Source organism: Meles meles, chromosome 8 (genome assembly GCF_922984935.1).
Source record: "Meles meles chromosome 8, mMelMel3.1 paternal haplotype, whole genome shotgun sequence".
NCBI classification, from domain to species: domain Eukaryota; kingdom Metazoa; phylum Chordata; class Mammalia; order Carnivora; family Mustelidae; genus Meles; species Meles meles.
Genome location: NC_060073.1, coordinates 79,591,330 through 79,608,183, shown reverse-complemented (window position 1 = coordinate 79,608,183; position 16,854 = coordinate 79,591,330). Strand labels below are relative to the sequence as shown.

At 39.2% G+C, this 16,854-nt stretch overlaps 1 protein-coding gene, 2 non-coding genes and 1 pseudogene across 8 annotated transcripts in view; all 4 read right to left on the bottom strand.

The window, feature by feature from the left end:
• The window catches only part of CEP295 (centrosomal protein 295), a 53,200-nt gene that overhangs the window by 994 nt on the left and 35,352 nt on the right, over positions 1-16,854 (bottom strand). For 5 of the 6 annotated variants that reach the window (XM_046014475.1, XM_046014479.1, XM_046014477.1 and 2 more), the window contains 10 exons: positions 15,795-15,963; positions 15,509-15,652; positions 10,890-11,042; positions 7,347-7,429; positions 6,779-6,881; positions 6,206-6,373; positions 5,293-5,429; positions 4,230-4,398; positions 3,051-3,664; positions 2,188-2,328 (listed from right to left, as the gene is read on the bottom strand). In XM_046014475.1, coding sequence (XP_045870431.1) covers positions 2,188-2,328; positions 3,051-3,664; positions 4,230-4,398; positions 5,293-5,429; positions 6,206-6,373; positions 6,779-6,881; positions 7,347-7,429; positions 10,890-11,042; positions 15,509-15,652; positions 15,795-15,963 — 1,881 coding nt within the window. The remainder of the gene's footprint in view (positions 1-2,187; positions 2,329-3,050; positions 3,665-4,229; positions 4,399-5,292; positions 5,430-6,205; positions 6,374-6,778; positions 6,882-7,346; positions 7,430-10,889; positions 11,043-15,508; positions 15,653-15,794; positions 15,964-16,854) is intronic. The other variant, XM_046014478.1, reaches the window with a different exon arrangement.
• On the bottom strand, positions 19-2,168 carry LOC123948046 (annotated as a pseudogene).
• On the bottom strand, positions 6,969-7,039 carry LOC123950207. Its single transcript, XR_006820197.1, has one exon. It is a non-coding gene; the product is annotated as a small nucleolar RNA U2-30 (small nucleolar RNA).
• Positions 7,145-7,224, bottom strand: LOC123950208. Its single transcript, XR_006820198.1, has one exon. It is a non-coding gene; the product is annotated as a small nucleolar RNA U2-19 (small nucleolar RNA).

The following is a 16,854-nucleotide window of genomic DNA, read 5'->3' as shown; positions in this document are numbered from 1 at the left end:
TGATTGCAAAAAAAAAAAGAGATTATAGATGTATTTACCGCTTCATCTCTGAACAGTGTCACAAGCACAAGTTCTAAAACCTTTAACAATTTCTAAACCCCTGGTTCCCTCAGGTAGACAGATGTGGTCTTTGGGGGAGGTAGCAGCGATGCCTTACTTTAATCCTTAAATGCAGTATAGGAATCTATGTCCAATAAACTTAGCTTCTATTCTTTCTTTGTGCTAGTTCTCATATTTAAACTACAGAACTAAGTTTTCCGGGAAGGGAAGTTTAAAAAAAAAAAAAAAAATATTGAAATGTTTTATCTCACCAGCCTACCCTAGCCCAGAGCTCCCCATGCCTCCACCCCCATTCCTGTCAAGTTCTTCCAAACCACTTCTGCACCTGCTCTACTTGTCTCCTGCTTCCCCAAATTACCCTTACCAGTAACCACAGCAATAAGTCCTAGCTATGGACCCATTTTTTAGATAAGTAATCTAATACAGTATCAGGCCATAAGAAAAGTCCCGCCACAGTACTATAGAGAATCCGGGACTTCTCTGTAAGAGGGTAAATTAATACACTGCATCAAACAGTTGGTGGGTTGGGACTTAGATTTTCTGTTTCCAGGCTGTAGTTCTGTAATCAATGAATTCATCTACCATAACCTAGAGTCCTTACTAATTAACTAGAATTAAATTTATGACACAATTCCCTCCAATGACTATCTCCTAAGTAGTGAAGTGAGCCAGGAGGAATGGTTTGCTTGCAGTGGACAAAACTATAAAGAACCTGCAGCTAACAGAACTCAAAACCTATTTTTGTTTTTTTTTTCCCCCTAGGCAAAGAACTTTATTAATCTTGTTTCAAACTTTATTCCCAGGCTGCTTCAGCTTAATTAGCCGCAAAGAATGAATTGTTTATAAGCAAAAACTGAAAAGAGCTGCAGTGTCCGAGGGGCTTGGGCTTAAAAATATTAGAGATCTAGATTTTATCAGATCCATGAACAAAATTTTAAGAAGCAGTCATAATATAAAATAGCAGCTCCCAGTAACTTCAAGTTTTATCTTCTTCAGAAGTTGACTCAATTCGTTTGCTTCATTCTTGGAAGCTTCATCAAAATTCTCCACAAGATCTGGAACTTCATCATCCTCCTCCTCTCCGGTAGCAAGTGGTGCTTTTCCATCCACAGATTGTTTGGGCAGAGCTTCAGCCAGTCTTAAACTAGTCAGACGTCTGCACCAAGTTGGTTTAAGATACTGGGTAGCATTTCTGTCAGCTGCTTTGTCTCAGCATGGCCTGTAATGATCAAAGTGTTCGCTGCCAGCGATGCCTGAACTTTGGGGTTGTTGAAGTGGATCACTGTTCCTTGGTTTGTGAACATATTCACTTCTTCAATACCAGAGATATTTACCCCTAACTTCTTTAAGGAGAACTGAAGTTTTTTATCATCTGCTGTGGCTGTTCTACGAACCACCTTCTTTCAGCGAGCAGTTCCTTTCCCACCAATGCGCACTTGTGCTTGCAGTTTGGCGAGTTTCTCCTGGTTCATGACAGTTTCTTTCATCTTGTTGGAGCGGAAATGGGACCACGCAGGGGACTAGGGTTGGCGCTCAGGGGCTCTCGGGTGGACCAGCTGAGATTAGGTGCACACACGCAGGGACGCAAGATGGCCCTATTTTTGTGTTTTATAACTTGAAATAAATCTTCATTTTTTCTTTGGGACTGACCCGCACAAAATAAACTTACAAGGTAATAGCACTCATTCTGTATCCCCCTCAGGTCTGATTTTTACCTATGTTCTAGAGCTCCGCTGCCTTTTTTGGAACAAAATCAATCTTCCACTGAATCAATTCATTTGTGAGTTCTAGTAATTCCAGGTCCTAATGAAAACTATAGCATCATAAGATGAATGTCTTTAGGACTATTAAATGGCACAAAACAATGCTATTGGGCAGTCTTGAGAGCTGGTCCCTCTTCCCATCTGCTGTCAGTTGCTGTAAGCACAGTAACCCCTCCCTGTTCACTATGTAGTTGAGTGCATTTGCACCCAGAAAGGGGAAGGAAGGAAATTAGTTTGCAAGCAATTCTCATGTAAAAAAATGCCATGCAGAAACAAAAGTAAAGACCTGTTGCCTTATTCTCAGTTTGTTGTGTTGCTCTATTAATGAGGTGTATTCATATTTAAAGGGAGCTATGAAGTTTACCTGAGAACTGCTTTTTGCCTCGTTTCCTTTCTTTTCTTCTAGCATTAGATTTGCAAGATCCATTTCAGCAATACTGGTATCACTGGTGCTTACTAATGTAAGCTCTGGTTCTTCCATTATACCATGGCCAGACTCTGTCTCCTGTGCAATAAAATTCAAAAGGAAACCATATGCTTAAAACATTAAAAATACAAAAATAATCCGTGTTACAGAGGAAGAACACAGTGGTGCCTTCCCCACCCCTGACCCACTTTTAGAAATACTTAGGACTTTGGGGATGGGCAAAATAATAATTGTCTGAAAGTAGTTATTGCAAGGGTTGTAAGCCCAAATGCTTATCATGGGACTACGCAGAAAGTACAAGTGCAGGTTGACTGGGAGCTGTGTGGAACCTGAGGGCGTAACCTATCAAAAGGGAGCAGTAGCTGGTGGGGTGCAGCCAGATGGAGGCCACTGCTGCCAAGCCACATTTTTAGAGGAAGTACCTTTAATTACTGAACAAGAATTTGCAAAACAAAACCACCCAAAAGCCGTAAAATAAAACACATACGTGGCCCAGATGTCACTCTTGCTGTCAATACAATTTCTATTCTATGTTTATCAGTAAAAGAACAAACTACTAGTAAGTGAAAACCATATTCAGGTGACTGGAATTGAAACAAGCACATCAAAGAGGCTGAAGCACAGGTCAAGCCATCGGAAAAGGAATGTGTCAACTGGGAGCAGACCTTTTGTTGGAGATTTTCAATGATTACAAGATTGACTATCTCAGGAATATCAGCAAAAATCTCAGTTGCTTCTCTTGAATTTGGTTTCAAAAGACTTGTGGAAATGCATTTATTTACATACAACATTTTACTTACCCACACTGGAATAGAGGTCTGTAATGATCCAGAACTTAAAAAGAGCTCTGACTCTGCTAGGTGAGAAAGGTTTCTTGGGATTTTTGGAGTTTCTGCCTTAGTGGAATTCTTAAAATACTTTTCATTCTCAACAGAATATGGTGCCTGAACGGAAGTTCCCCTCTCCACTGTTCTGACACAGGATTGAGAATCCATTTCCTCCACATGTGAATTTATATTTAAAGCTCCAAGGCTTTCAATTTTGTCTCCATCGAGTCCTTTTTCTTTTAGTTCTTCAAAGCCCAGTCTTTCTTTTCTGCCTTCGGGTTGGGCTTTTGTCGAGCACTCACTAGAGGTAGACCCACACGGCGTGCTATACTGTAGACTTAAGGGATGAAATACATTAGCCTCATCAGAGGAACTGAAGACTGGACTCTGTAAATTTCCTACACAGAGGTGGAAATGAACACTTTTTTTCTTATTTTGTATTTCAGTCTGTTCAGAACAGTTCTGATTTTCCATGCCTTGGGAAGAATCTCTTGCTTCAATGCTAAAAATACTTGGTAGATCAACATGTTGGCTCCCCTCCTGTGAAGAAAATTCTGGCAGAAGCTGTTGAAAAGATTGTTCAGATCCTGAAAGAAATAAGTTAACCATAATTACATGTTGTAAAACCTGGATACAGATACAGTCTCTAATAGTCTGACTAAATTGTAAGTAATGAAGTCAGATTACATGAATAGAAAACTAAAAGGATGGTCAGAGTGATTTTCAAATAATTCTGCTCCCACCATGTATTTTCTCCTAGTCTAATAAAATATGGTTATTAGACATGATGAGGACTCTTCCCTAAGAGAGAATACTGATTTTAATGACAGAACTTAGACTAAAATGTACATGTGTATCTCAAATAAAAATATGTATGTGTGTATATTTAAAGTTTGTACAAGAAGTTTTAGAAGAATACTTAAAACGTAACTGTAAGGTTGAGCAGCACTTCTGCTTTTTATTTTATCAAGTTCAGAACTGTAAAAATGCAAACTGAGCATTATTCTCTTATTGAAATGAATACACAGAGAAACAGAAGCTGTAACACTGAGAATGGGTGAGGACAGGAGTGACCAAGAGGTGCTAGGCACAATTTCCAAGGAAAATAGGTGTAAATAAAGCAGGGAGAAGTATTTTTTAACTTAATCATACCTTCGGTCTTTTCTGTGGCAAATATCTGAGCTGCAGGAGCCAAAGGAGGGTCCAGCTGCTGGTTCTGGCTCGTGTTAGAAGAATTCAGGCTGGTTCTCAGTGCTGTAAAGGAAACTGTGCTTCTGGGTACTGCAACAGTGTGGTGGCTTTCACACGAAGAATCTGAGTTCTACAGAAAACAACAGGATAAGGCTGAAATACTGATTATGTACTACCAACTGGATTAATAGTCACATTGCTATGATACTACTCTGCCTTAATTACCACTTTATTTTCACGCTATTACTTTACTTAAAAATCTTCCATTTCAGTTAATATGAAAGAAACTTTGACAAAAAATATTTAGAAAACAAACTGCAAATTAACCATAGTTTAGAATACAATGAGATCATTTTCAAAGGCAGGAACTATTATGTAGGACAGCCTAGGTTATCAGGGTATGGGAGCAGAAAGAATCTCAGCTGCTTTACTATATAGGAAGAGGCTTTAAATTTTATAAAATTAGTAATAAAAAAACACTAACCATAAAAATATTCTTGAGCATTTTATGCATGGTACTCATTAGCTAGAGATAAGGCTGACAGGACAAAATTCTAGTACAGGTTGTTTTCAATCTTGGTTCCACATCAGAATCGCTTTGGGAGCCCCAAAAAAGTTTCTGATAATTTTTTTTTTTTTTAAAGATTTTATTTATTTATTTGACAGACAGAGATCACAAGTAGGCAGAGAGGCAGGCAGAGAGAGAGAGAGGAGGAAGCAGGTTCCCCGCTGAGCAGAGAGCCCGACGCGGGGCTCGATCCCAGGACCCTGGGATCATGACCCGAGCTGAAGGCAGAGGCTTTAACTCACTGAGCCACCCAGGCGCCCCAGTTTCTGATAATCTAAGCACATCTAGGGATTCTGATTTAATTGGTCTGGGTACAGTCTGGACGTTGGGATTTTTAAAAGCTTTCCATGTGATTCTAATCGGCAGCAAGGTGAGGAACTACTGTTCTTTTCTAACAGAAGAAAAGATAAACTGTTTTTGGAAATTCACAGCAATGAAGCACTGACATTAATGTACCTGGTAAAAGTCTCTGCTGTCTTGAGAAATCCCAGAATATGATGATATATCAAAATCTGGATGTGGTTCTAAGGGTTTAAATAGCTGACGATGCAAATTTGGAAAAGTGTGTTCCAACTCCGGAAAGTCAAGGTCAACTGTTGTAATTTTGAGTAAAAAAGATAAAATTTAATTTTAGGTAGCTGCAATTTAACGAAATTACTTCCATTTTTTTCCCATTGTCAGCAGATGCTTTCAAATTAAGTCCTATCATTATGTCCCACATGCAAAAAATAAGGATACTCTCAATGACCAAAACCTTTGACCAAGTTTCCATTTTCACTAGCTCCAAAGTCTTAGGACGTTAATTAGAAGAAGCCACTATGATCACTGCTTTGCTATTGGTTATTCTCACTTATTTTAATATCTGTGATTTAAAAAAAGAAGAAAGTTCCTGTACAGGGTGTACTATGGTCCAGGCATCATACTTCATGTGTATTATCTCATTTAATCTCCAACATCTCCTTTTTAACAGAAGATGAAGGAGTAAGCAATGTGTTTATTGTCTCCCAGCTAAGAAACGATCAAACTAGGGACTCGAGGTCTGATCTTATTCTCAATATTGACAATACTGCCTCAGCTATTAAGCTAACTTTGCAATCGTAAAGGAAGATCCGTTCATCTCCGCTACATGTTCTTCAGTCTAACTCATTCCAAATCTCCTCTCACTAAATGCCGTTTTCCATGTATTGTGTCAGAACTGCTGCAGCAGGCCATAAAGACATGAAGCTCAAACCATCATTCCTTAAAACTAAAAGGATGAAAAGTTATATAAAAGCGTTCAAAATAATTTTACCCTCAAGTCTGTTTTTTTCAGTCATCAAATTTGCTTCATTTCTGTGCTTGCCTATCATCTGCTGCATGTGTGTCTTACCAGGTGTAAACTTTTCCACTGCAGGCAACAGAGGTTGATGAACTTCCCGAGAGTCCTGCCTTTGATAATGAACTTGTGATGAGGGAAGTACAGAACTTAAAATATCTCTTTCCTCTTCTTTACCGGTGGTAGATTCTTGTTCCCTGGGGTCCAGCTCTGAAAATGACCCTAAAAATTGAGTTTAATGAAAATACTTAGTGTCTGGGCACTTCCTAAGAGACAAGTTTTGGTAGAGAAGCACAGCAATATACACTGATGAGGATCCAAGCAATTAAGAAATCTGCTCAGACAGGCTCCCACTGAATGGGAAAATGTGACAATAGCAGATAATTCTGAAAATATTGGAGAACCAAAGAGCATCCCTGTGGGTCTGCAGGCTTGGAACTTCCAATAATGTTTAGAGTATCATACTGTCTATTATCCTCTCAGGCATGAACAGTTTACTACTGAGATTTAAAGAAACAATCCCTCTCAGCACATTGGGACAAGCTCTTAATGTTTGCTCTCACCACTGTACTGACCTCGACTGATACTGGTCTTTCAGCTTATTTACAAACATTTTGACTTTATTACCTGGATCTATAAGGCTCAGATCGGTGTTTTCATAACTTAAAAAGCTCCCAGTAGAAACAGTTACTGATGATAATGGCTCATGATAAATCTCTTCTGTTTCAGCCTAAAAATGAAGAGGAACGTAAGACACAATGTAGGAAGTAACAGCTAGGAAAAAACCCAAATCAGTGATATTCACAGTTATCAATTCTGAGCTCAGATCAAGTGTAGAAACCTTCATAGTTGTAAAGGTCAGCAGTAAAACCTTTTTCATCATTGCTCAGAACTCTAATTAGTCACACACACACACACACACACACACACACACACACACCCCACACACACCCCCTCCAGACATAAGCCCTTATTGTTCTAAGTTATTTTGCTTCTCAGAACTAGAAAGATCATGCATCAGGTAGACTGGAAGGTCTTCTGATGCTCAGATTTGGCTATTTTCATCATCGATCCACTTCAGTAAGAGCAGATCTCAGAGAACACAGACTTCAGTATTTCACAACTTCTATAAACTAAAAGACAACATGAAACCAAACAGCTCTAACAATGGAGGATACATTAAGACACTACTAACATTATCCGGCTTCATAGTTGGACTCAGATATGTCTGTTCTTCCTCCACGGCATGATTCTCAGCCATAGCCTCCTTGACCTTGACTGAAATTAGGGGCAGAGGGGGGTAGTTTAGATTATTACAAGTCAAATTCTTAGGACCAGAGGATATAATTTCTATTTTCCTACACTTTTCTTTCATATTTTGCTTTGTAGAATTGTCGTAGACCAAAAAAAAAAAAAAACCATTCATTTTATTATTCATTAAAAACATTTCCTAGTCAGCATAATATGCTTTTCCCTGGAAAACTGCACTTATATTCTATGGAAAGAAAATTACCAGTATGATGGGAAATGCGTTTGTTATTGAGAGGAAAGAATATCCTATCATTAATACAGTATGATCTCAAAGTTAAGAAAAATGCATATAAAAAATATAATATATAAAAATTATTTGGCCTCACTTAAGAATTCAGGTATTCTGAGTTTATTTTTCTCTTACTCCAACAGTCGATATTTATGGGAAAGCTGGTCAAAGTGTATAGTTATCTGTGGCTCTGAAACAGAGTCTAAGATTAAAACTGTGCCATCAAATATATAAATTAAAATTGTGTGTCTCATTATCACCATGATTTTATTAAGAGACATACACACTAAAAGTATGTTTCTTTTTTTTTTTTTTTAAAGTATGTTTCTTAAACGCTTTTGTAAGAAATGTTTTCTCAAAGACCCAGGACACACACATTAAAATGTATTATTTTGACCTAACCGATATAACCAATAAATTGTTACTTGGATTCTTCTAAACACACTAAAATTTTCAGTAGAGAAACTAAGATATGGTGAAATTTTATAGTAAGTTGTTATTTTTTCCTAGGCACCTAATTTCAAAAGCTAGTTAGGGAGATAAGTTAATCTGGGTTTACCAATTCATAATCATATAACTATACTGTTATCTGTAACATACCAAGAAGATTCCCCCAAGGGGAAGATTTGGGTAGAATAAGAGGTAGAAAAATAAAAGAAAGGAATAAGATCTTTTCTTTTGGAGAAATGTTGCAGAATTCAGTACAGAGGTCCCTGAAAGAGTTGGAAGAGAAACGAGGATCACTGGTTTGGAAAGGACTCACTGAGGATGTGAGGGCGATCTGGCTGTGACATCTGTCACCCCATTGATCGCCAGGGTTGATTCGGCTGATCTGGCTGGCTAGGCGGGTGTCCCCTTCCTCCCTCACCGCTCCATGTGCGTCCCTCCCGAAGCTGCACATTCAGTCGAAGTTCCCCGATAGAGGAGAGGACCGTTCTTCGGTCAAGGGTATATGAGTAGCTGCGCTCCCCTGCTAGAACCTCCAAACAAGCTCTCAAGGAAAGGACTCACTGATACAAGGGACCCATTACTGAAAAGGGGAAGTAGCATCATGAAAGCAATGCCTTGAACAGAGTCGTCTTCCCACGACACACAAGAATTTCCTGTTTTCCTTCAGAAGCAAAGCACCATTTCCCACCTTACAACAAAAGCAAAGGATACAGAGCTTGGAAGTTAGTGATACCATCATAAAACTACTAAGAAATCAGGCTGAGTGATGAGGAAGTGAATAAAGAGGAAGGGAGGAAACAGAGAAGTAACAAAGCCAGCACGTTCTTTTCTAAAACAGAAACAGTATGAATATAGGGATGATTTTGAGGAAGAAAAATGCAGTGCCCAGGAACCAGGAGCTGCCCTGGCACAATCAGAGAGGCCTTAGTGTTCTCCTGTTAAATGTGAACAATTTCACAGAATACCAATAGGAAAGGCTGCTCTGTGCCTATGATGGATCAAGACAAAAATCAGGCAACCAGTACTCACATCTAAACACAGACAAAACCAGGATATTATCCAAACCACAAAAATGACCAAGCATCTCCTTATCTTGGCCTGAATTAAGTGAGACAAAAAGTGTGATTTATATATTTTTAATATGTCAAATACAACTGAGAAAAAATTTTTAAAAGATTATTTATGTGAGAGAGAGAGAGAAAGAATTCCTAGCAGATGCTGTGCTGAGCACAGAGCCCAACGCAGGGCTTGATCCCATGACCCTGAGATCATGACCTGAGCCGAAATCAAGAGTCAGACATTTAACCGAGCCATCCAGACATGTCGAGAATGATGATTTATAACAAAAGCAGTACGTGCTCATTATGATTTTAGAAAGCACCAAAAGTTATAGAAGGAAAATTCGTCCTTTTCCTACTAGTCATAAGCAACCACTTATTGCACTCTGATGTTTTAATTTTTTTTTTTTTTTTTTTTAATATGAGTAACTGCTTCTTCTTCACTAGTTACAGCTTTCGTAAGCCTCACTCCATTATTCCCACCTCCTGGATAATTCCAATAATGGAACTGCCCTTGCTTCCTGATAACATCCAATACTCATAAGCAGCGCCCCATTTCCTTGAAGCCTCCCCCAAATCACCTTATTCAAACCCAAATCTTATAGACAGTTAAGTCTTTTCTAATACCTGTACTGAGACACCTCCCAGTTCCCTGTTGTGAGCATTCTACCTCACTGCAACAAGTCAGGACACTCAGCTCTGTTCAACTATAGGTAAGTTCCTGGTCCTCTCTGGCCAGAGGACACCAACAGAGATTTAGCCAGTCCACTGGCTAAATCTGAAAGAATGGTAACGGTTTCATTTTAAATTGTTGGCTCTCTCTCGTCTCTCATTCTATTAAACTATAGTGACAGCTAAAATAAAAAAGAATCTGGTTAGAAAAGGTAACTGCTTAGAAGATACTTTGGAACTAATGCAGTAGTATGAACCAGCACTATGCTTTGTAGGGTAAACAATATTACACATATGAAACAGCAGTTTGTTAGGTACTTGCAGAAATTCAAAAGTGAAAAAAAAAATTAATGCTGGTTGTGTTTGGAAGGCAGGATTAAGTGATTTAAAGTTTCTTCCTTGTAACCCTCTTTTCCAAATATTTTAAAGACAAAGCATGTCATTTAGAATGCCACAGAATATTTTAAAGATAATATTTAATAATATTAAATTAAATATGGACTGTTACAAATAGGCTTAAATACAAAATCTGTAGAGGTTGCCAACGGTGAAAACCTCATACCCTCATATACTTCCTATTAGCATTTATTTAGTAAAATAATTTAAAACAAAATTACTGTTCTCTAAATAAACTTTACTCCCTCATTCAGCTTTTTAACCAACTGAGCCACCCAGGCGTCCCTCATTCAGCTTTTTGTGCAAAGAAATAATACATGCTTTTTGTAAAAAAGAAAGTAAGAACTTATAATACATGAATATATAAAACAGAAAGTGAAACCTAGCCTCCAACAAAGGTAAACCTAAACCAACACTTTGGTGATTATCATTTTGGACATTTTTCAATGCATAAAGACAGGTATTACCCCCTTCATTTAACAAGTCCAGACGCACCATAATGATTCTATTACCAACAGTCACTAAAGTTATTCAGCATTTCTCATTACAAAGTACCACTAAATATCTTTCTTCCACACACCTCTGTGCACAACAATTCCACTGCCTATTCTCTCTCTCTCACCTGCTTCCTTGGAGTCATCATTACAAACGTATTCCTGGGCAATGGGGTAAAGACAACCAAATACATCACAGTTCAGTGGGCTCCCAAAGAAACTTTGTTCTCGGCTTATTGAGACCCTTAGGGGGTCCCTGTCTTGATAAAAATCTGGTTTACCTGGAAGGAAGAAAAGATGGACTCATTAGACTTTCACTTACATTTCTAGAGTTAGTAGTTAAAACAAAAATGGCAATTTAGATTACAGGCAAAAATCTATGTAGCAATAAAATAATAACCACTTATCTTTCACACAGGCCTTTAAATTATTTCACTTTGATTTTACTAACTTTTTTTAAAAAAAGATTTTATTTATTTATTTGACAGACAGAGATCACAAGTAGGCAGAGAGGCAGGCGGGGGGTGGGGGTGGGGGTAAGCAGGCTCCCTGCGGAGCAGAGAGCCCGAGGCAGGGCTCCATCCCAGGACCTTGAGATCATATCCTGAGCCAAAGGCAGAGGCTTAACCCACTGAGCCACCCAGGCGCCCCTGATTTTACTAACTTTTTAATGACAGTCCCACTTCTAACACCAAATAATACTTCAGGATTGACTAATCACTCACAGAAAAAAAAATGCCTGGAGAATTTATTAACCATTAATAGTATTGTAAGATGCAGTCTGTGGTCATAAAGTCAAAAACAGCCACGGCTAATCTGTGGTATAAGAAATCAAAGCAGAGGTTTACCCTGGAGCAACAGAGAGACTAATTGGGAGGACACAAGAGGAGGGTTTGTGGAGTTCTCTAAGGTTCTAGTTCTTGACCCGAGTGGTTGCTACCTAGGGGTGGCTATTACAGTGGTAATCACTGAAATAAACACATAGGATTTGTGTACTTCTCTGAATGTTATACTTTGATACAAAAATAACAAGACAGGTAGGGGCGCCTGGGTGGCTCAGTGGGTTAAAGCCTCTGCCTTCGGCTCAGGTCATGATCCCAGGGTCCTGGGATTGAGTCCCGCATCGGGCTCTCTGCTCAGCAGGAAGCCTGCTTCCTCCTCTCTCTCTGCCTGCCTCTCTGCCTACTTGTGATCTCTGTCTGTCAAATAAATAAATAAAATCTTAAAAAAAAAAAAAATAACAGACAAGTAAAGAAACAGAGGAGTGGGAGATACCCCAAAGTAGAAGCTAATCTACTGTGCACTACCCTAGAATCACTTGGCAATTCAAGGCACCAACTATTACATAAGGGAAGTGTCATCAGGAAACGGAAGACAGGATGAATGTTTAGAAATATCTACTTGGAACAGACCCATCCCATCTCCTAGGATCCCTGTCCCTCAGCATCATCCCCACAGAAGGCTAAAGGTTTATTCTCTGGAGAAACTGAACCCAATACACTCTGAACACGGGGCTTGGTGCCAAAAGGAAGCAGTGGTGGAAAGCAGTGAGAATGCCATAAGGTAATTAGGGGTATTCAAGTGCGCACCTCAATGCAGATGCCCCCGCGTCTGGCTCCACGATAGCAACAGCCATACTTGTTTCAAGATTGGAGAATCTTAAAGAAATTAAACTCTGAACTGCCTCAAGGAAAAGAACTCCAGATACTCAATAGAGGGTACCCAGTGAGAAACCCCTTTTCTAATGAAGTTCAGCAGGAAACAAGGCCCCTGCTTACAGTTTCTAATTAGCCTTCAGCATCCCACTCAAATATGCAAGACATTAGAGAAACGCCTCTAAAAAATGAGAATAAAAAGGAACAGAAGAATTCAGACAAACTGAGAAAATACAGCAACCTGGACAAACAAAACACTATATATATATATTCAAAGCAGGTAATACATTGTACCCATGAGATAACAGCAGGATGCTATGAAGAAAGAAAAACAAAACAGAGCCAGAAAAAGAGCAAACTTTTAGAAACTGCAATTTGATGGTCAAAATGAACATTCATAAGTTAGAAAAAAATTGAGAAAATTCTTCCAGAAAGAAAAACCAAAAGCAGAAGAAATGAGCTACAGAAGAAACTGGAAGATCAATATGGATGAGTCTCTCTCAACATGACTTGTCATCGCCTGCCCAAGGAGTCTGTAACCATTATCTTTTGTTCTACATGCCTCCTACTGCCATAAAATTTTAATAACTACAGATACACTGTTTATCTTTTTATGTACACCTGTACTTTGGTACATAAAGAGAGTAAGACTTTTTCATCTCCCCAAGAGCCAATTCTTGTCCTATTTGGAAGCAGTAACACCCTTATTAGGAACACATGACAGAGCTCCCCCAACTTTCAAGTGGAAGGTGTTTCACAGAGAAACTGGTGTGATCTCACCTTCTATTAGAGGTATGTGATAGAAGTATTAGTGTTAGAAGACAGACATACAACAGAAACTTTAAGTAAATTAAAAAAAGGAAACGACGCAAGAAAATTTCACAACACTAATTATCTTGGCAGTGAAAAACATTTATACATTAGCATAATGGTAATTAAGCTTAATTTTTCCTAAAATTCACTGCAAAGTCATGTGGTAAATATAAGAAGAAACTCATAAAAGACTTGAAAAGTGGCTGCCTCTGGTAAGGTTAAGGGGTAAGCAGTGGGTAGGGGCATGAAAAAATGCTGTTTCATGTTACAAACTTTTAGCACTATTTGCCCTTTAAAACCATTTGCTTGTAGTATTTTTTTTTAAGGTTTTATTTATTTGACAGAGAGAGAGAACACAAGTAGGCAGAGAAGCAGGCAGCGGGGGCGGGGGAGGGGGGAGCAGGCTCCCCATTGAGCAGAAATCCTGATGCGGGCCTCGATCCCAGGACCCCGAGATCATGACCTGACCTGAAGGCAGAGGCCCAACCCACTGAGCCACCCAGGCACCCCTGCCTGTAGTATTTTGACTAAAAGTATTACCCAAGAATTGTTATAATGGCTAGGATAAAAGCTCCGAAGGCCCAAGAGAGGGAAGCTTGATAGTTCAGGCCCAGTTTACCAGCAAAGGGGCCCTTCATCAGCCCTATCCTGAAGGGAGGAGCAAGATCAGGAAGGCCTGGCAGGTGAAGCTGAAGACTCAAACTCAAATTAGACCTATTCCTCCAATTGAACAGAAGCCCAGTGAAGAGTTTCAAACATAGAGATGCAGAGAGAAATTACTCAGAATGTACCATGGGAAAATTAGAGTACAGCGAGGCTGGAAATAGGGAGACTTGGGAAGCTATAGTAGCCACTTAAGAAAGAAATGATAGGCTGCATTCAGGAGTGGGAGTGGGAACAAGTGGACAGATACCAGAGCTGAACAAGGAGAACTGAGAACTGGTGATTTTTGTTGGGTGTTGGAGAGATAAAGACAAGGGCAGTATTAAGATTTACATCTCAGTACTTGTCCCTGAAAAGAGAAGGCTCAAGGATAAGGAGTTGGTGGTAAAGGGTGAGCTATATGCATGTAGTTTTCCCTTTTAGACAAGATAACATTTTTGCAATCTCAAACATGACCCATTAGATCACAGGAATAAAACAAACAAACAAACAAACAAACAAAAACATGGGAGTCAATGATGAGAATTTCCCAGGGTGCATTCTAAATTAGAGAAAGCAATAATTTCCAAATAGCTGTGGTTTGCCAAAGAGAGCAAAATAGAATCTTTCAAAGCCAAGGAATAAATAAAATCATTGTAACAACTTCCATAAGACACAATAAGGAAGCAGAAAGGGGACTGATTCTTAAGAGCTATTCTGAATCTCTACCTTCCTTAATTCTTTCAAGTCAGAAACAAAGGTACAATATTTTATGGCTTAAGACCAAAGTAGCTGTTCATATTATACACTATGTACTTTTCAAGTGACAAAGCCAATCTTCCCCCTTAAAAAAGGATGTGCTTTGATAAGTTTGATCATTTGAGTCTGAATTTTAAAATTATGAAATTCAAATAGGGCTATTTACTAAAGATCGCAGGGAGCACTTCTCCTAAATAACTGCATCTAGGAAGAAGTACAGAGAAGAAATATACTTGTAACTGTCCTTAAAACCAGGATTTTAAGTATAATAATTACCCTATTAAAAATACAAGAAAACAGCAGTGAAGGTATTGAAGTAGAAAAGCAGCCAAGTGGGGCATGTGGATGGCTCATGGGTTAAGCCTCTGCCTTTGGCTCAGGTCATGATTTCAGGATCCTGGGATCGAGCCCTATATTGGGCTCTCTGCTTGGCAGGGAGCCTGCTTCCCCCTCTCTCTCTCTGCCTGCTTCTCTGCCTACTTGTGATCTCTGTCTCTGTTAAATGAGTAAATAAATAAAATCTTTAAAAAAAAAAAAAAAAGGAAAGAAAAGGAAAGCAGCCAAGAAGAAAAGAAAACAGAGTTACTCCTGAAGAAACAGGTTTAGAAGGCAGACATGAAAGGAAGCAAGAGTGTCAGAAGCAGAGGATACTGAAGAATTTTTGCCTACAGTAATAAGATTTTCACTACATATGGGAAAAAACTAGTTACCTAATGCCACATTCAAGTCCAGATTTTAAATACTGTTTATGTAAACCATTATTTTCTTTTCATCAATACTCACAGATTGTTTCTTCAAGACAAAAAATTCAGCATTGTGAAAAAATGTAGAAAACTGGCAAACTATTAAAAAAATCTTGTTTTATCAAACCATATTACCTAGTATAGATGTTCTGCCACTTGCTGGTGACTCTACCTCTGGTATAGCACTGAGTTCATGCTGGTTCAAGTCCAGTCCACATTTCACTTTTGCTACAGGTGGCTTTGAGGATCTCCTGCCCAGTTCTTTGTCCAGATGCTCACCTATCAAGTCAGTGACAAAGTTGGGCATAGTACCAATCTGTTAACATACTACAAACTTTCCCTCAGCCAGCAGGTTGCTGGAGGTGAAAGCAAAGAATAATCAGGATAGTTACAATAAAAAGAAAAATGGGAGTTATCGTACCACTTTGCTGGGCACCACTCTCTTCTGAAAGCAGCTGATAATCACCAGAGTTGCTCCTATTTGCTAGACTGATGCATTCCTGATCAGCCATTGCAAGGTCTTGGAGAACAGGAAGCCACTCTCTGAGCTTCTGAGTTTCTGTATCACCTTCAGCTGTGGGCTTACTTATCTGAAAAAGTGGACAATTGAGGGTGGAGATGACACAAGATGAGGGAACATGTGAAGAATTCACCAGATGTGTATCACCCTTCTTAAATTAGAACCTCAACCAAATAGTTCCATCAATCACAATATTACAACTTCAGAGATTTTTAAAAATGCAAAATGCCTCTAAAATACAGAAAAGGTGAGACTTCCACTGAAAAGCACCTTTCACAGGGCTTGAACTTAAAAATTTAGCCTCCGCTGTATCTTCCACTAAGTCATTACACTTTAGTACTCCTCCCTAATTTTCTTTCCCCATTACTTTTTCCTTAAAATGACCAGGAAATCCCTACACTCAAGTTCTCATGAACCCAACTCGAGCTTCTCTTGAATGTTAAAGGATTTATAGAATTCTATTTAGGCTAAATCATAGATTCAGGAAGTGGCTTTTTTTTTTTTTTAAAGATTTTATTTTATTTATTTGACAGAGAGAGAGATCATAAGTAAGCAGAGAGGCAGGCAGAGAGAGAGAGGAGGAAGCAGGCTCCCCGCGGAGCAGAGAGCCCGACGCAGGGCTCGATCCCAGCACCCTGAGATCATGACCTGAGCCGAAGGCAGCGGCTTAATCCACTGAGCCACCCAGGCGCCCCAGGAAGTGGCTTTTTAAAATAAAATGGATAGGGGTACCTGGGTGGCTCAGTGGGTTAAGCCTCTGCCTTCAGCTCAGGTCATAATCCCAGGGTCCTGGGATACAGCCCTGCATCGTGCTCTCTGGTCAGCGGGGAGCCTGCTTCCCCCTCTCTCTGCCTGCCTCTCTGCCTATTTGTCAAATAAATAAAATATTAAAAAAAAAAAACAAAAATAAAATAAAATGAATAGATTCACATTCAGGAGAATGCACTCATCTCCCTACAGA